Source organism: Ylistrum balloti, unplaced genomic scaffold (genome assembly GCF_031769215.1).
Source record: "Ylistrum balloti isolate Yb309-2 unplaced genomic scaffold, AGI_CSIRO_Ybal_v1 Utg370140, whole genome shotgun sequence".
Taxonomy (NCBI): domain Eukaryota; kingdom Metazoa; phylum Mollusca; class Bivalvia; order Pectinida; family Pectinidae; genus Ylistrum; species Ylistrum balloti.
The window spans coordinates 247489-264335 of NW_026782147.1; the positions used below are offsets into that span (position 1 = coordinate 247489).

At 34.1% G+C, this 16847-nt stretch overlaps 2 protein-coding genes across 2 annotated transcripts in view; one reads left to right on the forward strand and one right to left on the reverse strand.

The window, feature by feature from the left end:
* The window catches only part of LOC132550682 (DNA damage-binding protein 1-like), a 29478-nt gene extending 27199 nt beyond the window's left edge, over positions 1-2279 (reverse strand). Inside the window, exon 1 of the mRNA XM_060214774.1 lies at positions 2159-2279. Coding sequence (XP_060070757.1) covers positions 2159-2219 — 61 coding nt within the window. The 5' untranslated portion in view covers positions 2220-2279. The remainder of the gene's footprint in view (positions 1-2158) is intronic.
* A 100-nt stretch (positions 2280-2379) lies between these two features.
* LOC132550683 (X-ray repair cross-complementing protein 5-like) lies at positions 2380-16332 on the forward strand. Its single transcript, XM_060214775.1, has 20 exons — positions 2380-2416; positions 3606-3695; positions 3790-3897; positions 4266-4340; positions 5323-5370; positions 5927-5981; positions 6693-6786; positions 7029-7107; positions 7689-7796; positions 8207-8283; positions 9608-9691; positions 10181-10277; positions 10999-11113; positions 12051-12139; positions 12560-12688; positions 13313-13424; positions 13924-14085; positions 15379-15476; positions 15578-15676; positions 16018-16332. Exons 2-20 carry the CDS (start codon positions 3627-3629, stop codon positions 16135-16137), a joined length of 1818 nt encoding a protein of 605 aa, XP_060070758.1. The 5' UTR covers positions 2380-2416; positions 3606-3626; the 3' UTR covers positions 16138-16332.
* Positions 16333-16847: the final 515 nt, after the last annotated feature.

The following is a 16847-nucleotide window of genomic DNA, read 5'->3' on the forward strand; positions in this document are numbered from 1 at the left end:
TCCAGTACTTTCTCAGAAATAGCGGTAACAAACTTTTACTTCCAAAATCCAAGATGGCCACCTGTTGGCCATCTTGAATTCGAATCAGTCCCAAAAAGGTACAATGCACAACTAGGGACCAAGGGGAACCTGCATATGAAATTTGAGAAAGATCCATCCAGTACTTTTCCAGAAATAGCGGTAACAAACTTTTACTTCCAAAATCCAAGATGGCCATCTGTCGGCTATCTTGAATGCGGATCAGTTCAAAAAAGGTACAATGCACAACTAGGGACCAAGGGGAACCTGCATATGAAATTTGAGAAAGATCCATCCAGTACTTTTCCAGAAATAGCAGTAACAAGAATTGTTTACGGACGGATGGACGGACCACGGATGGCAGGGCGATTTGAATACCCCACCATCATCTTCTGTATGCTGATGACAGTGCAATTATTTTTTCACATCACTATCCCAAAACAATCTCTTTAAAATTATCCTTAGTTTTGGAATCATGTCATGATTGGCTCGTTGACAACAAACTATCATTACATTTAGGTAAAACAGAAAGTATTTTATTTGGACCAAAGAGAAAATTAGGAAAAGTACCCGAGGATGATTTCAAAATTTCATGTAACAGTCAAAACATTGTTTCGCAATCTTCAGTAAAATACCTCAATGTTACGATAGATAAATTTCTATCTGGAGAGGAAATTGTCTCCAACATTATCCAAAAAATCAACCAAAGACTTAAATTTTTGAACAGAAATAGTAAATGTCTATCTCTAAAATCTCGTAAAACTTTTTATGTTCTGCTCTGATTCAGTGCCACTTTGACTATGCGTGTAATTCCTGGTATGAATGAATTACTAAGAAACTCAAAGGTAAACTCCAGACTACCCACAACAAAATGGTCCGCTTTATTCTTAACCTTGATAACAGAACAAGGATCACTGTCACTGAATTAGAAAAACTAGGCATGCTAAATGTAGAACGAAGGGTCCGTCAACTTCGCCTCAACCATACTTTTAACATCTATAATGGTAAATGTCCACAATATTTATATGAACTTTTCTCTCTAAACAAAAACTTGTGGTACTAGATCTGGAACGATGAACTTCTCAATAAAAAACGTTAAAAGCATAGAAAGTTCTTCCTTTTCTACTTCGGCCGCAAAAGATTGGAATTCCCTTCCAGAAAATATTAAAAATTCTAAAATAAATATCATTTTAAAAACAAAGTAAAACAATTTCTGATGCTACAATCAAAAGGCGAATTTGACAACCCCTTCGTCTACAACCTCCACTTCTTTGCGTCCGGTTGAACGGGTAGTGATGTTATATTATTGTTCATATTATGTTATATTATTGTTCATATTATATTATTATGTAATATCTCTTCAAATCCCATCCTTTTTCATAAATGCCCTGAAATGTGCCATAACATTTTATTCACTTTCAGTATTTGTTTTTCATATCTTCTATGTAAATGTAATTTTCATTCAAATGTAAACCGGAATGATTACACCTTAAATGGACGCCATTGGAAATAAGCCTATTTTATAGGCTTTATGGGTAATCCAAGGCCAAAGGCGTTTTCATCTGGTTTTATGAAATTTCTCTCTTTTTTATTGATATTTCTAAAATTTTGAACTATTTTACTTAGAAGATTTGCAAGCACAGTGTAATTTAATTTCTGCGATACTAGTTTAAACTGTGATATTTTTAGGTATGTGAAATTCTTCTGCGATATTTTATAATTAATAATTTTAAGAAATCCACAATTTATTACTGATTTTAATTGTTATGGAATTGCTTATGTAATATTTGTAATGTGTAATTTTATTATGCCTTTGCCTGAATAAACATAATAATAATAATAATCATACCCCACCATCATCAGATGGTGGGCTAAAAACTGACCCTATTTGGTGAATGTTTCCTTTATCTCGTAAAACGGGTAAAACTTAAAAAATATGGAGTGTGGAGAGGTCGATGCTCAGATAAAAAAAAGCCATTGGAACCAAATATGTCTGCTGTTACAAAGTGAGCTTTTATAATGTTGGGCCGCATCAAAACTGGTGGGAAAATAACGAAATGTTTACGCAACAACATTGAAAACATGCATGAACTGAATCGGCCCCACAATGATGGAAACCGATACCGAATTTGTTAGCTACCTGTGACACAAGCATTTACTGCTGTTGGCTTATGAGCTGTAACTACATAGTTATAAGCCATTCTTCCGGATGACAACAACAGAAAAATATAAATAAGACCGGTTTTCTTCTCTTATTTCTCCGTCCTTTCCACCGGAAATCTTTATCAATTGACCGTACGCATGCCTGGCGCCAAAAAATTTGTTTCTCAGATTACTTCCGGTTTATAGAAGCTGGTGCAGCAACTTTTGTACTGGTACACAACAGACCCAGTATCTGGTAATTCGATCGCTTAGAATGTTTGTCAGCATTTGGAAATCATCAGATTTGTTTAGATAAATTTGAAAAGTATATTTCGTTTGCGATCGTTGTCTACCATTCCTTCTGCCATGTCGATCGGATCCAAATTTCTTGAGCTCACTTGAGTTTAAAAGCTGATTAGAGATAAACTGTTGTAGATATCTGTCATACTGCACCCATGATATTTTTCCACCGTGCACATCTAGAATTGTTAGAGTATATTAAGTCAAGCGGTAATGTTTGTGTAGTGTCTGGCTAGAGACCAAAGGGCGGCTAGTTCAAAACCCATCGGGACAGGATGTTTTTACCGTTACACCCTATTACGTATACACTTTACCTGTTAGCAATAACATAAATGCACTGGGTACGACAATATCCCAACAGAATAAAGTATGAAATAATACTACAATTGCTGAATGTTTTGTGTAGGTACAAACGTACATATATATTAAAAGGTAATTAATTAGTTAATTAGTTGTGTTAATGCATTAGATAGACACCAGATATTGGAGAAACAAATGTTGAATAAATAACATGTAAGCAAAGCAGTTAAATACATTAATTTTACTGTCAAATATGACAATAATCATATATACTGTTTATCAGCTTTAAGCATTTAACTGTAAACAAGTAAGAAAGAGGGACAACTCTGTAAAGGGACATAACAATACAGTGTATAGTAAGTAATAGACTTATATTGTCCAGCCAGGGTAATTTTTAGGCGAGATCTGTCAATATAGTAACTACAAATACAAAAATATAGCAAATTACTAAGTACTAATTGAGAGGGGCTAATCATATACTTTCTAAAGCATTTGCATTGGGGTGAAATGTCTGTACAAAAATTTCACAGACTGAGCAGTACAGGATGGTCTATACAGCAGACATATCTTTTGTTTTATTTCAGTATTTTTCATGTTAACTTTTAAGAAGTTAAAGATAAGTGATAAAACTTAATGGATAGAAGTGAGTGTGTGTGTGTGTGATCATCTATGCACTATGTATGTTTAATATGATATAGCAGCTTGCGATTAGAAAATTTAAATATTAAATAAATATACAACTTTGTTATGACTTTGTGATTTTTGTCCGCAAATAACACATTTCTTGGTGCATTAGTAACATACCACCATTGGAACTTATAATAAATGTGATTTCTTTTCAACAGCTCCACTGATATTACAAGGCAATGGCAGATTTTGGATTTGCGCGCTTTGGGGAGGATGAAGAAAATGATGAGGATGAATATGATCCACAGGTATATTACTTGCTAATTTTGTGATTTCTTAAAAAAGCTCTCTCTTGTTTGTGACGACACTAAATTAAGCTTATATGACATTTTCTGTTGACAGACTCGATGGGGAATGAAGGATGGATTGATATTGCTGATAGACTGTTCAAAATCCATGTTTGATGAGGGAGACGATGATGAAGATAGCCATTTTCAATTGTGTTTAAGGGTATGTGAATTCTTACATACGGCAGTTTGGTAAACTAAATGTTTCGGTAAGCTTCCATCAAAATTATAAGCAGAAAAATGAAAACCATACGGAGCATTCAGTTGACCTAGATATTTGTCAATTTCAAAAGTCAAATAGTAAATCTTAAAGTTCCAAACATATGTGAAATAGATATGTCGCTAGAAACCTAAGACCTAAGAGTCAAAACTTCTTTAAAAACTTACTCAAGGGTCTACTGAATGCCCTGCTATGCAGTACAGTAAACTTTGGCTTCCTGTATAACTTGTATGAATCTTTTTATCATGAGTTGTCTTGCTTTCACAACACATGTTACATATCATGACTGTTTGTGACAATATTTGTTTCAGTGTGCAAAGACAACATTACAGAACAAGATCATTAGCAGTGATAAAGATCTGATGGGCATTGTCTTCTTTGGAACAGTAAGCCTTTTCTGATGATATTGTTAAGAGAGCCATTGACTCCTTTTATAGGGACAAGAACAGATTATTATCAATTAGGATTGCAGTTACTTTTAAGTTGATCTAAAATTAAGTTAATCCTATCTAAACTTTTTTCACATGGAAAAGTCTTTGAAGAGGAGAAGAGTTTTTACAGGATCAAAAAGTAACAATTACCATTCACATATGGAATCATTATCTAATTACCAAATTGTCAGTATAACAGGAAACTAAGTTCACTCATTAGATATGCTTGTGAAATTTGAAAATTATTTTGATTTAGATCACTTTTAATTTTACAGTTACATGAGTATAAGATTCCGTTTTTCATTTACTTATAATTATTAAATGAGATTTGATAAAATTTTATGCAGATGAACATAAAGTATAAAGTAATCTATAAACCATCTAACAAAATTTTTTACACCATCTGATAAATTCGAAATAAATTAAATTGCAACAAATATTGGATAAACAAAAACATCTTGGTAATGGTACATATAATCTATATGATAACATTTTTCAGAAGATTTTTATATCAATCATGAAATTTACATAACTTTTTCATGGATAATATTTTCGCGTTCATGTATGTACCCCAGGAAAAAGAAAAACTAGTATCCTGCAAAGATAACTGGCTATACAGTACATTTTTGCTCGTAAAAATTTCACATAAAACAACAAAGCTCAGCTTGCCTGGAAATAGGACTCGCATTTAAAATGGCTTTTTTTTTTTTTTTTTTTGTGGAATAGATGTTGGATGAAATACATTACAGTTAAAAATGTGATATTTATTTGATATATTGAACATATGAAAACATCATGTTATAGATAAAGAATAATGTATAGAATGAAAGATTGATGGTGCATTCCAAATTCACTTGGTCTGAATTACTGATCTATCATACTGCTTATGATGGTTTTGTTTGTATTGGAATTTAAATCTTGCAATTTTGTATTTCAGGAAAAGTCATCCAACCCAAGTGAATTTAAACATATCTTTATCTATCAGGTAGGTTTTCAGCTTTGTAGTACTAGTACATGTAAATTTGTATTGCATGGAACAACACTGTCTATTACTGGTAAGTTTATGGTTAGGACTGTTTTGTAGAGATCCATCACATGTAAATTTGTATGGTTAGAAGTGACCTGTATTTTATCACATGTAAATTTGTATGATTAGGAGTGACCTGTATTTTATCACATGTAAATTTGTATGGTTAGGAGTGACCCGTATTTTACCACATGTAAATTTGTATGATTAGGAGTGACCTGTATTTTATCACATGTAAATTTGTATGGTCATGAATGTATATATATATATCTTGCATATGTAAATATTTACAACTCTATTGGTCTTAAATAATTTCCTGTGTTGATCAAGTAGACTTTAAGCTTGTTGTTTTATAAATAAGAATGACTTTACAGGCCGTACTCATCATTTGAATTTTTTCTCTCAGTTTTGACATGTCACTATAAAATGATTCCTGATAAATATATGACAACAAGATGTGGTACCATGAGTAATGAATACAATATATCTGGACAATGTTTGGTTGATTTGATAGGAGCTGGACCAGCCTGGTGCTCCCAGGATTTTGAATCTGGAGGATTTGATAGAAGGTAATGTTCTATTTGTAGTAACGTCTGTACCTGTCGTTTACTTTGCAAAGTATAGTTTTGTTAAAAGAAGCATAATAATCCTGATAGAATATTTATATTGAACAAATAGTATTTAGAAAATTAGAATAAAAACAGGGGTTTATAACATTGTATGATTTCAGGTCGTGGATTTTAATAGCTTCAAAAATGTTTAAAATTCCAACTGTTTGAATGTATTCTCATAAACATTTGTTTACTTGGTATACCCATGGCTTAGTGTTTCGTTCTGACTGATTTTCTCAAGTTCATAGTTTTCTTCTCATTAAAATCTTACTGTTTATATTGAATTAAGGGAGTGGTCAGAAGAAAATATATTGGAATCTTAAGTTTGGTATCTGATTCAAAATGGATTGGAAGCTTCTCTTGGTTAAAGGGTCTGTTCCCAATATCATGATTTTGTTGCAGGATGTCGACAACTTATAAACTTGCAACACAGGGTTTTGGAAGAGGCAAGTTCATGAAAATAATGAGAAATATTAAGAAATATTTTATTTCTTTGTGCAGTGTGAAGCAGGATGAGTTTGATGCTTGTTAGTCTGCCAGTTAGTTCCATTGTTGTATACCACCAAAATTTAGCTGGCGGATGTCGTCGATGAAGGTGGGCACCAAGATTTCAAAGGTACTATAATGATTGGCACCATAAATCATTCATGAGCTCTTGTTTATTTTCAGAATCACCAAAAATATTCTCCAAGGAGTATGGTCATAACACTGGATTCTCCCTACATGAAGCACTATGGACTTGTCAGAATATGTTCTCTAACAGGTAATGTCCCTGTTATATGTTGTAACTAATACAGAGGGAGAACAGTAGACTACTTCAAATGTCTTATTTGTTATAATATGTTCGTGCATAGTTTACATCACTCCTTATTTATACATGGGTGCAAGGTTTTTAAATTTGTATATGATTTAAAATTCTACTTTCAGACATTTAAAGATATTTAGAGTGATTTTTACAAGTCTGTTTTGCCTATAATTTTCAAATGTAGAATCATTAAATTTCAGTCCTCAAAGAGTAAATTCTAAGAGAGTAATGTTGTTTACGAATAATGACAACCCACATGCTGCTTCACAACAATTACAGGTAAGATCTAGTTCTTAGTTAGACAGTAGTTAATTGACATTTTGATAAAACAAAATGACATTCTGAAGGCATCACTGCATTTACAAGTTGATTTTCAGCTTCACTTTTTCAATCAACCATCACCAGACAGTGGGCTGTTTGAATCACCCCGTATCTTCATTTTCTTGTTCAAGTTTACAACTGTTATTAACTCATATCATAATCAGACAGTTTCAGATTTAGGTCATAACCATACAGCTTCAAATTTAGGTCATATCCAGACAGCTTCAAATTTAAGTCATGTTATCGTATTATAAAATTGATGTTAGCATTTGGTTTTAATTACCTGTGATGATACCATGTAAAATACTAAATTAAATTTTGAACCTGTTTTTGATGAAAGTGATTATTTAATGACAACATTTTTCAATTTTTGTTTTGTTGTTTTGTTCCCATGTCAATTATAAAGTCCCATATCGATTGTCAGATGTCGACTTCTGTGGCATCTTGACCTTGTCAAGTCATTTCTTTTTAAATGATAACTAGCTATGTGGCTGAATTGCGCTAAACTCTGTCCTTAACTCAACTTCCTTTTTTTTCAGAGACAGGCAAGGACAAAAGCCAGTGACTTGGCCGAGACAGGCATCGATTTGGAATTGATGCATTTACAAAAACCGGGAGAGAGTTTTGATGTTTCCAAGTTCTATAAGGCTAGTATTGTAAGGCAAACATGATTCTGACATACCAGGTTGCCAGTTACAAGATTGTAGTCAGCAGTTTACAATAAAGTAAGGTCCTTTGCTTGCACTGTACTTACAAAACTGCACACAATGTACTGGTCACTGAGTGTTCTTGCCATCAGCAAACACTTGGACCATACCGATCTGAATAATTTTCAACTCTACTCTTGTATTCATGAGGTAAGAGGGGAGAAAAATTGTTTTTCAGATCACTGAAGTGGGATATAAATTTTACACAAGTTCTTAATTGAAATACAAGGTGGTGTCCTGCAACTGAGGTCAACATTACTATTTTTAGAAATCCTCCTAGAGGTCAACATTACTATTTTTAGAAATCCTCCTAAAGTGCTGTGTATTGATGAATTTATTTGGTTTTGTAGGATTTGTTGTTTACATCTGATGATGAATTGACAGACCTTCCCGACCCGGCGGAGCGCATGGAAGAACTTCTGAACAGGTCTTTATAAAAAATACAGTACAGATAACAAAACTTCTACAAAAGAGATGATCTTATCTGAACTTATTTTGTCTTTTCGCAAGTTTGTCTAGAAAAGAAATGCAGTAATTTTGAATTCAAAACTGTATTTTAAGCCAACCATCATCAGATGGTGGGCTATTCAAATTGCCCTATGTCCATTGTCCGTCTGTAAATAATTTTTGTTATCGCTGTTTCTTGAGAAGAATTGGATGGATCTTTCTTAAATTTCATATGTAGGTTCCCCTTTGTCCCTATTTGTGTCCAGTTGACTTTGGGTCTGATCAGAAAAACAAAAATGCAGACAGACAGTCATCTTGATATTTGACTTTGACTATTTCTACGGCATAGATTTTTCTCAAATTTTATGTGTATGTTTCCTTTCATCCCTAGTTGTGTCTTGTTTGATTTTGGTCCTGGTCAGAAAAAGAATTTGACTACAGGTGGCCGTCTTGGATGTTGCTTAGTAGAGTTTGTTATCCCTATCTTTCAAGAAGTACTGAATGAATCTCTCTCAAATTTCTTATGTATGTTTTCCATTGTCCCTAGTTGTGCTCATTTAATTTTGGGTCTGACCAGAAAGACAAAATAGCCGACAGGTGGCCATCATGGATTTTGCCAAGTAAAGTTTGTTATTTCTACTTCTTGAGAAGTACTCAATGGATCTCGCTCAGATTTTATATATAGGTTTTCCCATTGTATTTTGATTCTGATCAGAAAAAGGAAATAGCCAACAGGCGGCCATCTTCGATTTTGATTTTGAAAGTTTGTTAACGCTCTTTCTTCAGATATACTGCATAGATATTTCTCAAATTTCATTTACAGGTTCCTTGTTGTCCCTAGTTGTGCTTGCATGAGTTTGGGACTATCAGAAAAAATGGCTGACAGGCAGCTATCTTGGATTTTGCCTAGTAAAGATTGTTGTCCCTATTTCTTAAGAAGTACTAAGTGGATCTCTCAAATTTCTTATGTAGGTTCCCTTTTGTCTTTACTTGTGTTGGTTTGATTTTGGGATTAATCAGAATAAACCAAAATGGCTTCCAGATGACCATCTTGGATTTGGCAGGTAAAAATTACCATCGCCAATTTTGATAAGGAATGTTTAAATTTCTTATCATTAAGAGCAGAAACAGGGAAAAGAAACAAAAGAAAACGATCCAACTTTCAAAGAGCAAATAAAGATCAAACAATGGTGGGCGCCAATATCCCTCTGGGATCTCTTGTTAAAACTGTTGAATTAGAGCCTTCAGGATCATAGGAATACACATTGATGTAGACTTACTTTAAAATTGTTCATGTTTTGTAGAGTTCGAAGTAAAGACCACAAAAAAAGAGCTTTAAGAAGGATTCAGCTAACACTTGGTGAAGGTCTTAGTCTTGGAGTTGGAGTGTAAGTTGAATTAGGGTTTCAGTGGCTGACCTTAATTCAAGGATTATGTAATGTATTCAACCTTTTGTTTAAGGGTTGGCGTGTCGGTTTATAATGCACTTCTTGTTTTGTCTTGACCTTGATGAACTTTAGTTAAAGATTCACATGAATGAGCTTGATGAGCTTTAGTTTGGAATCCAAAGTAATGACCTTGATTAGCTTTACTTTGGGATCATCTAAGAAAGAAATACAGAATAAAAGTATTTAGATTTTACATTTAGCCTAATAAAATGTTGATTTCATACATAAACACTAAAATGTAGATCAAAGATATGTGATAGCAAAATCTTAATTCTTTTTGATTTTATGTGAGATTTGTGAAAGTTTTGAAGAATGGAAAAGTTTTGTTTCATCAAATGGGGATCTGAAGTCATCCATATACCCAAATCATGCCTCAGACATTTGTTTGTTGTGTCCAGACTAACTGAGTTGTGGAAACTTGATTGACAGGTATGGATTAGTTAGGTCCTGTCCCAAACCGTATGGCGTTAAACTCAACAGGGAAACAAATGAGGAGCTGCAGAGTCACTCAAAGACTTACCTCAAGGTCAGTGAGAGCTACAATATTACAATTTAATCGAAAATCAGATCTCTTGTTTTATTTTGTGGTCTTTGCCTCTTAACATGGAGATCTGACAGCAGCTGTCATTAAATGCCATTCCATCTTCAAATTTGACTGCCAATCAAATTTGTTTGTCTAGTTTTGGACGTAAGAATTCAGAAGTAAGCACAAAAAATTATATAACATCCAGGAGTTATCAGCATTGCTGAAATATAACAAATTTAAATCTGATGTGACCAGTAATACATTGTACTCAGGGAAACATTGGTCCTCGCCTACAAACACTTGCACTGAAATATATTAGGCACATGCGAATGTTGATTGGGGTTAGTCTCAGGCATCATATTGTTGAATTTGATTATATTCATAGTTATCCTAATGACTGCAACAAGGAACCATATTGAGTCAATTTTTTTTTCCTCTATTTTTGATATTACAAACATTAGAAGAAGGGACTATCTGATTGTGCAGAAGCTGACCTTTGCTAATTATGGAAGTCCATCCAAACATTGGTGATAAAAGGGCTTGATTTCTTGGATCTCCTTGTAACAAAAATTTTATCTCCATTTCAGTGCCATGATCTTAGATTTAAGAATAGTCCAAGTATTTATCAAAGGCAGATAAATTTCAATAACTTATTCTGACTTCATGAAATAGACACCAGATGTCAGTTACATGAACATTATATCAGCTGAATTTTGTACAGGACACGGGAGAGGTACTTATGCCGCAGGACCTGAAGAAAGCCCAGACCTATGGTGGGCGTCAGATACTGTTTGAGAATGATGAAGTTGCTGAAATCAAGAGATTTGGAGAGTCGGGTAAGCCTTGAAGACCAAGAGGCAAAATTCACATACCATGTTTTCTAAGTTATAAGCCACAGGGCCGGTTTTTATCAATTTTTCCTATTTGATCCAGAGGTAAGCAGCACTGGAATTTATGCCGCACTCTTTCTTATGGCTATTGTTGACGTTTGATAAACCAGTAACAGATAACAGAAATATTACTGAAGGCCCTTGCATGCTGACCAAATTCTTATAGTCTTATAGTGTGGTAAACTACAGCTATGTACTGTAAAATTGTACCATTCATCGCAAATTGAGTCATTTCCTGTCATTAATTTCTGTGCTTTATATTAAGGGTTTGTTTTGTAAACTTATTGTTACTTGTAGTAAATTTGAGTTGTGTTGTAAGATTAAGTTCTGCACTTTAAATTTTTCTTTATTTAGTTTTCCTCTGATGTTTGACTAGAATTAAGACATAATTCAATATAAAATGAATCCCAACAGAATATCTTTAACTTGACTTTTCTTATACAGTTTGTTGTCTATAGTTGTATTTAACCTTCTAAGCTGAAAAAGGGCACTTCAAATGACTTTTTAAAGAAATTTCACTAGTGGTCTACACTTGTCTGTTATTCAGGAGTATTATAAGAATGATATCTAAATTTGAATTATTTCCAGTTACACATATTCCAACACCTTTATCAATAAAAGAAACACAGCATCGTTTTGAGTTTTTGCTTTAAGATTACTTTCTAGAATGTAACCATTTAAAAAATCATGAGAAAAATTTTAATACTGGAAGTTTTTACTTCTCAGGGGAGTGCATCCTGAAATCTGCTCTAAAATGACGTTATATACAGTGAATTGGAATAATGTGTTGTAAGACTAAGTTATTAAGTGGATGATGTCTATATACCCTTTGAGAATTACATCATCAGGTACATTTAAACATGTCTCCTACTTTTCTCTTTAGGATTACAATTGATGGGCTTTAAGCCACGCAGCAAACTGAAGAAGTATTATCATGTGAAGCCTGCACAGTTCCTGTACCCAGATGAGAGTGTAAGTCGTTTGGATTAGGAACAAAACTATCAAATAATTAAGTATATCGTTAATGATGGCTGACAAGGAGAAAAATCATTTTGAAACAATTTGATTGTAAAACTTTTTTTTTCCAGATTCATGCCTCATTTTCATGTTTTACGGTTATCATTATTATTCCATTAACAGTCAGTGTTCTCTTGAGTATAAAGCTGTTGTGTATATTATATTGTTTTACATTTTCTACTTTGCTAAGTGACAAGGACCAGGTACACCTACACAGGCAATGTTTCGAGGGGAGGGGACTTGTGTATCAGCAAAAAAGTCACAAGCTCCCTCCCCTAGAAACATTGTTACATGTGTTGATTTGCCCTGGACATGCATTAATTTCTAACTTTAGGTAGAAATATAAAGAAACATTTATGAATTATCTGTACACAGACGGTGATTGGTAGTACCACATTATTTACTGCCTTGCTGAAGAAGTGCCTGGAGCGAGATGTGTTCCCTTTGTGTCGATACATCCCTGGTAAAAACATGGCACCACGATTTGTGGCACTTCTACCACAGGTAAATTGTCTTTTTAACTCGCGTTACTAAACCAAAGAAATTGGATCCGAATTGATATTATCCTACCTTTCTATGACATATAACTCCCTTCCTTAAGTTTGATGTATTTTCTACATCCATTCAATATATTGTCGTCAGTTTGCAGTAGAATGCATACAGTGAGTAAATGAAATTTTCTCAAAAAAAATTCAGGGGAGGTAATTTTAACTTGACTCAATGATGAAATGTGTATGGTAGTATGTTTATAACATGACAGTTTGACCTTCGTTGACCATGAACTGTAAGCATGATTTGGTGACATTTTGACCTTACAGGCCGCAAAAGTATACATGACCTGAAAAGAGGTTGTATCTTTGCCTGACCTGTTGACATTGGGAGAGTTTGACAGGGATTGGTTTTATACAACCTAGAGACACTTCAACCAAATGACCATATTTGACGTTCTGTCAGTAAAAATAACAATGCTAGTTGCAAATATGTACAGGATCAGGCTGAAGAAGTCAATAAGCTAGAAATAGCAAGGATGATTTATGATTGTATAATATGTACAGGATCAGGCTGAAGAAGTCAATAAGCTGGAAATAGCAAGGGTGATTTATAACTTTATAATATTTACATGATCAGGTTGAAGAAGTTGATGAGCACAAGGTACAGGTCACACCTCCAGGATTCCATGTCATCTTCCTTCCGTTTGCTGATGATTTCCGTAGAGTGAAACTCGAGGATGCTCCCCGAGGTTTGTGTCTGGTTTTTTCACCACCTTAATCCCCTACATTCTCTTTTGACTGGCCTGTCCAGCATTCAGGAAGGCTGACCTGATCATCGGTCAATATAGGGATGTCACAAAATCCTAACATCAAGCTGTACTCAGCATCAGAAATCTGTCGTCAGTCAGTATTAGGATAAAACATCAGAGTATCATAACATGATATACTCAACTAGAATTTGGATAGCAGTCAAAATTTAGGTATCAAAAGTTGATCTTGATAACTTTCAACATGAAAGAAGTCTTGTGTATAGACATCTTTAAAACACTGAATGTATTTATTTCATTTACATCTTTTCATTGAAACATCAACTTTTACACTTGGTTTGATTCTTGGATGCTCCAGTCAGACTTTCAAAATTTGTTGTGAAGAAAAAATATTGCTGAAGGATAACATGATTCATGGAAATATATTAGATAAAATGTGTCTTCATGTTAATTTTGTCTGTCACTGTTGATTTCTGTTCAGCCAACATGGATCAGATCGACAAGGCAAAGGAATTGGTAAAGAAACTCCAATTCAAGTTTACAAGTGAGAGTTTTGAAAACCCAGTCCTTCAGAAGTATTGGCGGAATATTGAGGCCCTTGCTCTCGATCGGGATGCACCTGAAGAAATGACTGACTACACAAGTATGAGTCTGGCAAATCGTTGTAGACATTTTGAGCTATATATAATCTGTGGTTTGCATAAACAGGTGGCCAGTTATTTTAAACATAGAGTTAGTTCCTTGTAATATTTTTTTACATATTTATGCTTCCGCCATTTTATGACAGAGGGGTCAGGGAAGGGGGAATATGTTGTCAATTACTTCAGTCTGTCCAGTTGTGCCGCATTCTGAAAAAGGGACATATCTTGGGAAATGTTCAACAGATTGGTATAATTATTACCCTGTTGTATCATAGTATCACGTTATGATGATCAGATTCTGATTTGCATAGGATCAAGAACAGTCATATCTTCTTGTCGTCGTTTCATTACTGGTTCTGACTCATCTTTGGGTCTGTTAGATCCAATATTGTAAGCATATAGAGTACTACCCCTTAATTGACAAGTGAGTGAGATTTAATAGGCCATATAAATCATAAAGTTTATCAAGGTTGTGCATATCAAAGGTTAGATGTACATGTATGACATTTACATTTTGTGTTGCTTTCGTTGATGCATCAGTAGAAAACTAAATTTCAGTACATGTATATGAGACATTATACTACAATAAACAGAGATTTGGTCTGTGTTGGACAAAGATGCAGTGATATATTCTAAATGTGCTTTGAATTATGCAGTTGTGCAAGGTAGATTTGCCTTTGGAACTACCTTACATATAGGTACAAAATCTTTCTCAAATAACATGGAAATGCTTGCAGTCCCCACTCCCTATCCCCAAATCTCTTTATCTAATGATTGAGAAGTAAAAAAAACCCTAATGTAATATTATATTCATCAAGTCCTTACCTTGAAATAAGTCCACCAATATCTTTTGCTACTGAGTAGATTTAAGATATATTAACAGATTCCTAATCATTGTGCTTTAATAAGCCCACCCCCTGACTTTAGCTAGAGGTACTATATTGGACACCAGGTGTCCTAACAAGCCAAACCCATGACTTTGTGTCAAGAGGTTATATGCTGTCCCTTGGTGTCCTGTAATTGCCTACCCCCTGACTTTGAGTCAGAGGTACTATTGTGTTTGTGTTAAAGTTTAATGCTCGACCAGGATCCCAACACTAACAGTACTTATTGGCACAAAGGCCTATTCAGGGTAACTGAAAGATTTGTTCAAAATTTAAAAAAGTTGGCATAAATAAAGAGCTACGACAGTCCCTTCTAAACTGAGACTTATCTACGATGTAACTTTTGAAAGATTACTAATTCTGCCAGGATGCTGATTCAATAGTATATTACAACATGTTTTAACATTTCAGTGCCCAATGAAAAAGGAATGGAAAAACGGGCAGGAAAGATTATACAGGAGTTCAAAGACCTCATATTTCCTGACGGGTATGAACCAGGTGTAAAAAGAGTAAGTTTCTCTCAGAAATCCAAAACCATTGTTTGAGAGCTTTCCTAGTATTTTGCTGTTATTGCAGGTGAATAAAAAACTGTAATAATTCACTCTTACAGAAAGCTCCAGCGAGTGCTGCTGATGCTGCTGCTAAGAAAGCTAAAATGGAGGGCGCTATGGCGATGTTGGATGTTAAGAAAGAGGCCCAGGAAGGCCGGGTAAGGAATATTACACATATGCTAAATTATACTGATCCAGTTTTAGGAGTAAAGCTTAATGACCTAGTTATTACCATATACTTGACTGACCTAGTTTTAATGGTCAAGTTTACTGACATAGTTATTAGCTCACCTTTCTGAAGTGCTTGTGAACTTGTGCTGTGGTATGACATTCACTTTCAATAGTAACTTATATTTAAAACTTTTTATTCTGAATAAAGAGACCTTACATCATTATATGTGTAGCAAGTTTTTTTTTTCAAATAATTGACCTTGACCAACTCACACTATTATTATTTATTTATTTATGGTTTTATGGTTGTATTTTCTTAAATTTCCAGTTGGGCAAGTTAACAGTGGCAGTATTGAAAGAATTGATTAAGCGTGAAGGTATTCCAGCATCAGGATCAAAGAAAGCAGATTTGATAGATTGCATTAACAGTTATTATGGTGTGTCATAAGTTTGTATCATAAACTTCTACCAGGGTTTCCCTTCACTGGTTCTGTAGATCAGACTGGATGGCAATACAAAGTGTTATAGGACATGAAGAGTAAAGATGTCTTGCCATGTCATTGTTAGAGAGGTTGATGTAAAAATGCTGTTTGTACAAATGTATATATTTTCTGATCTATACATTAAAGACTTTTTTAACGGAGATCTTCCTACTTTTGTTTCTGATAACTATGGTATAACCCTTTTTATAATACATAAAGTGTGACAATACTTTGACTACTACAAACGACTAGGGTTGTTTTCTCTGTAAGTGTTGATGTGTGTGACAATACTTTGACTACTACAAACGACTAGGGTTGTTTTCTCTGTAAGTGTTGATGTGTGTGACAATAATTTGACTAATACAAATGACTAGGGTTGTTTTCTCTGTAAATGTTGGTCTGTGGGACAATAATTTGACTACTACATATAACTAGCTCTGTAAGTTGAGCTTTGATCTGTAAACAGAAAGTGATCAGCCAGGCTGATACAGTAGAAGTGAGAATAGCTGTTTTGATATTTCTTTGATAATCCTGGCAGAGTAAACTAGTACGACATAGTATGAATAAAAGATGAGGGAAGAACAACTATAGAAACAGTGTGCGAACAAATCAATTATTGCGGTTCATAATTCTAGTTAAAATAATAAAAGAGGAAATCTGATCATTCAAATGGTGC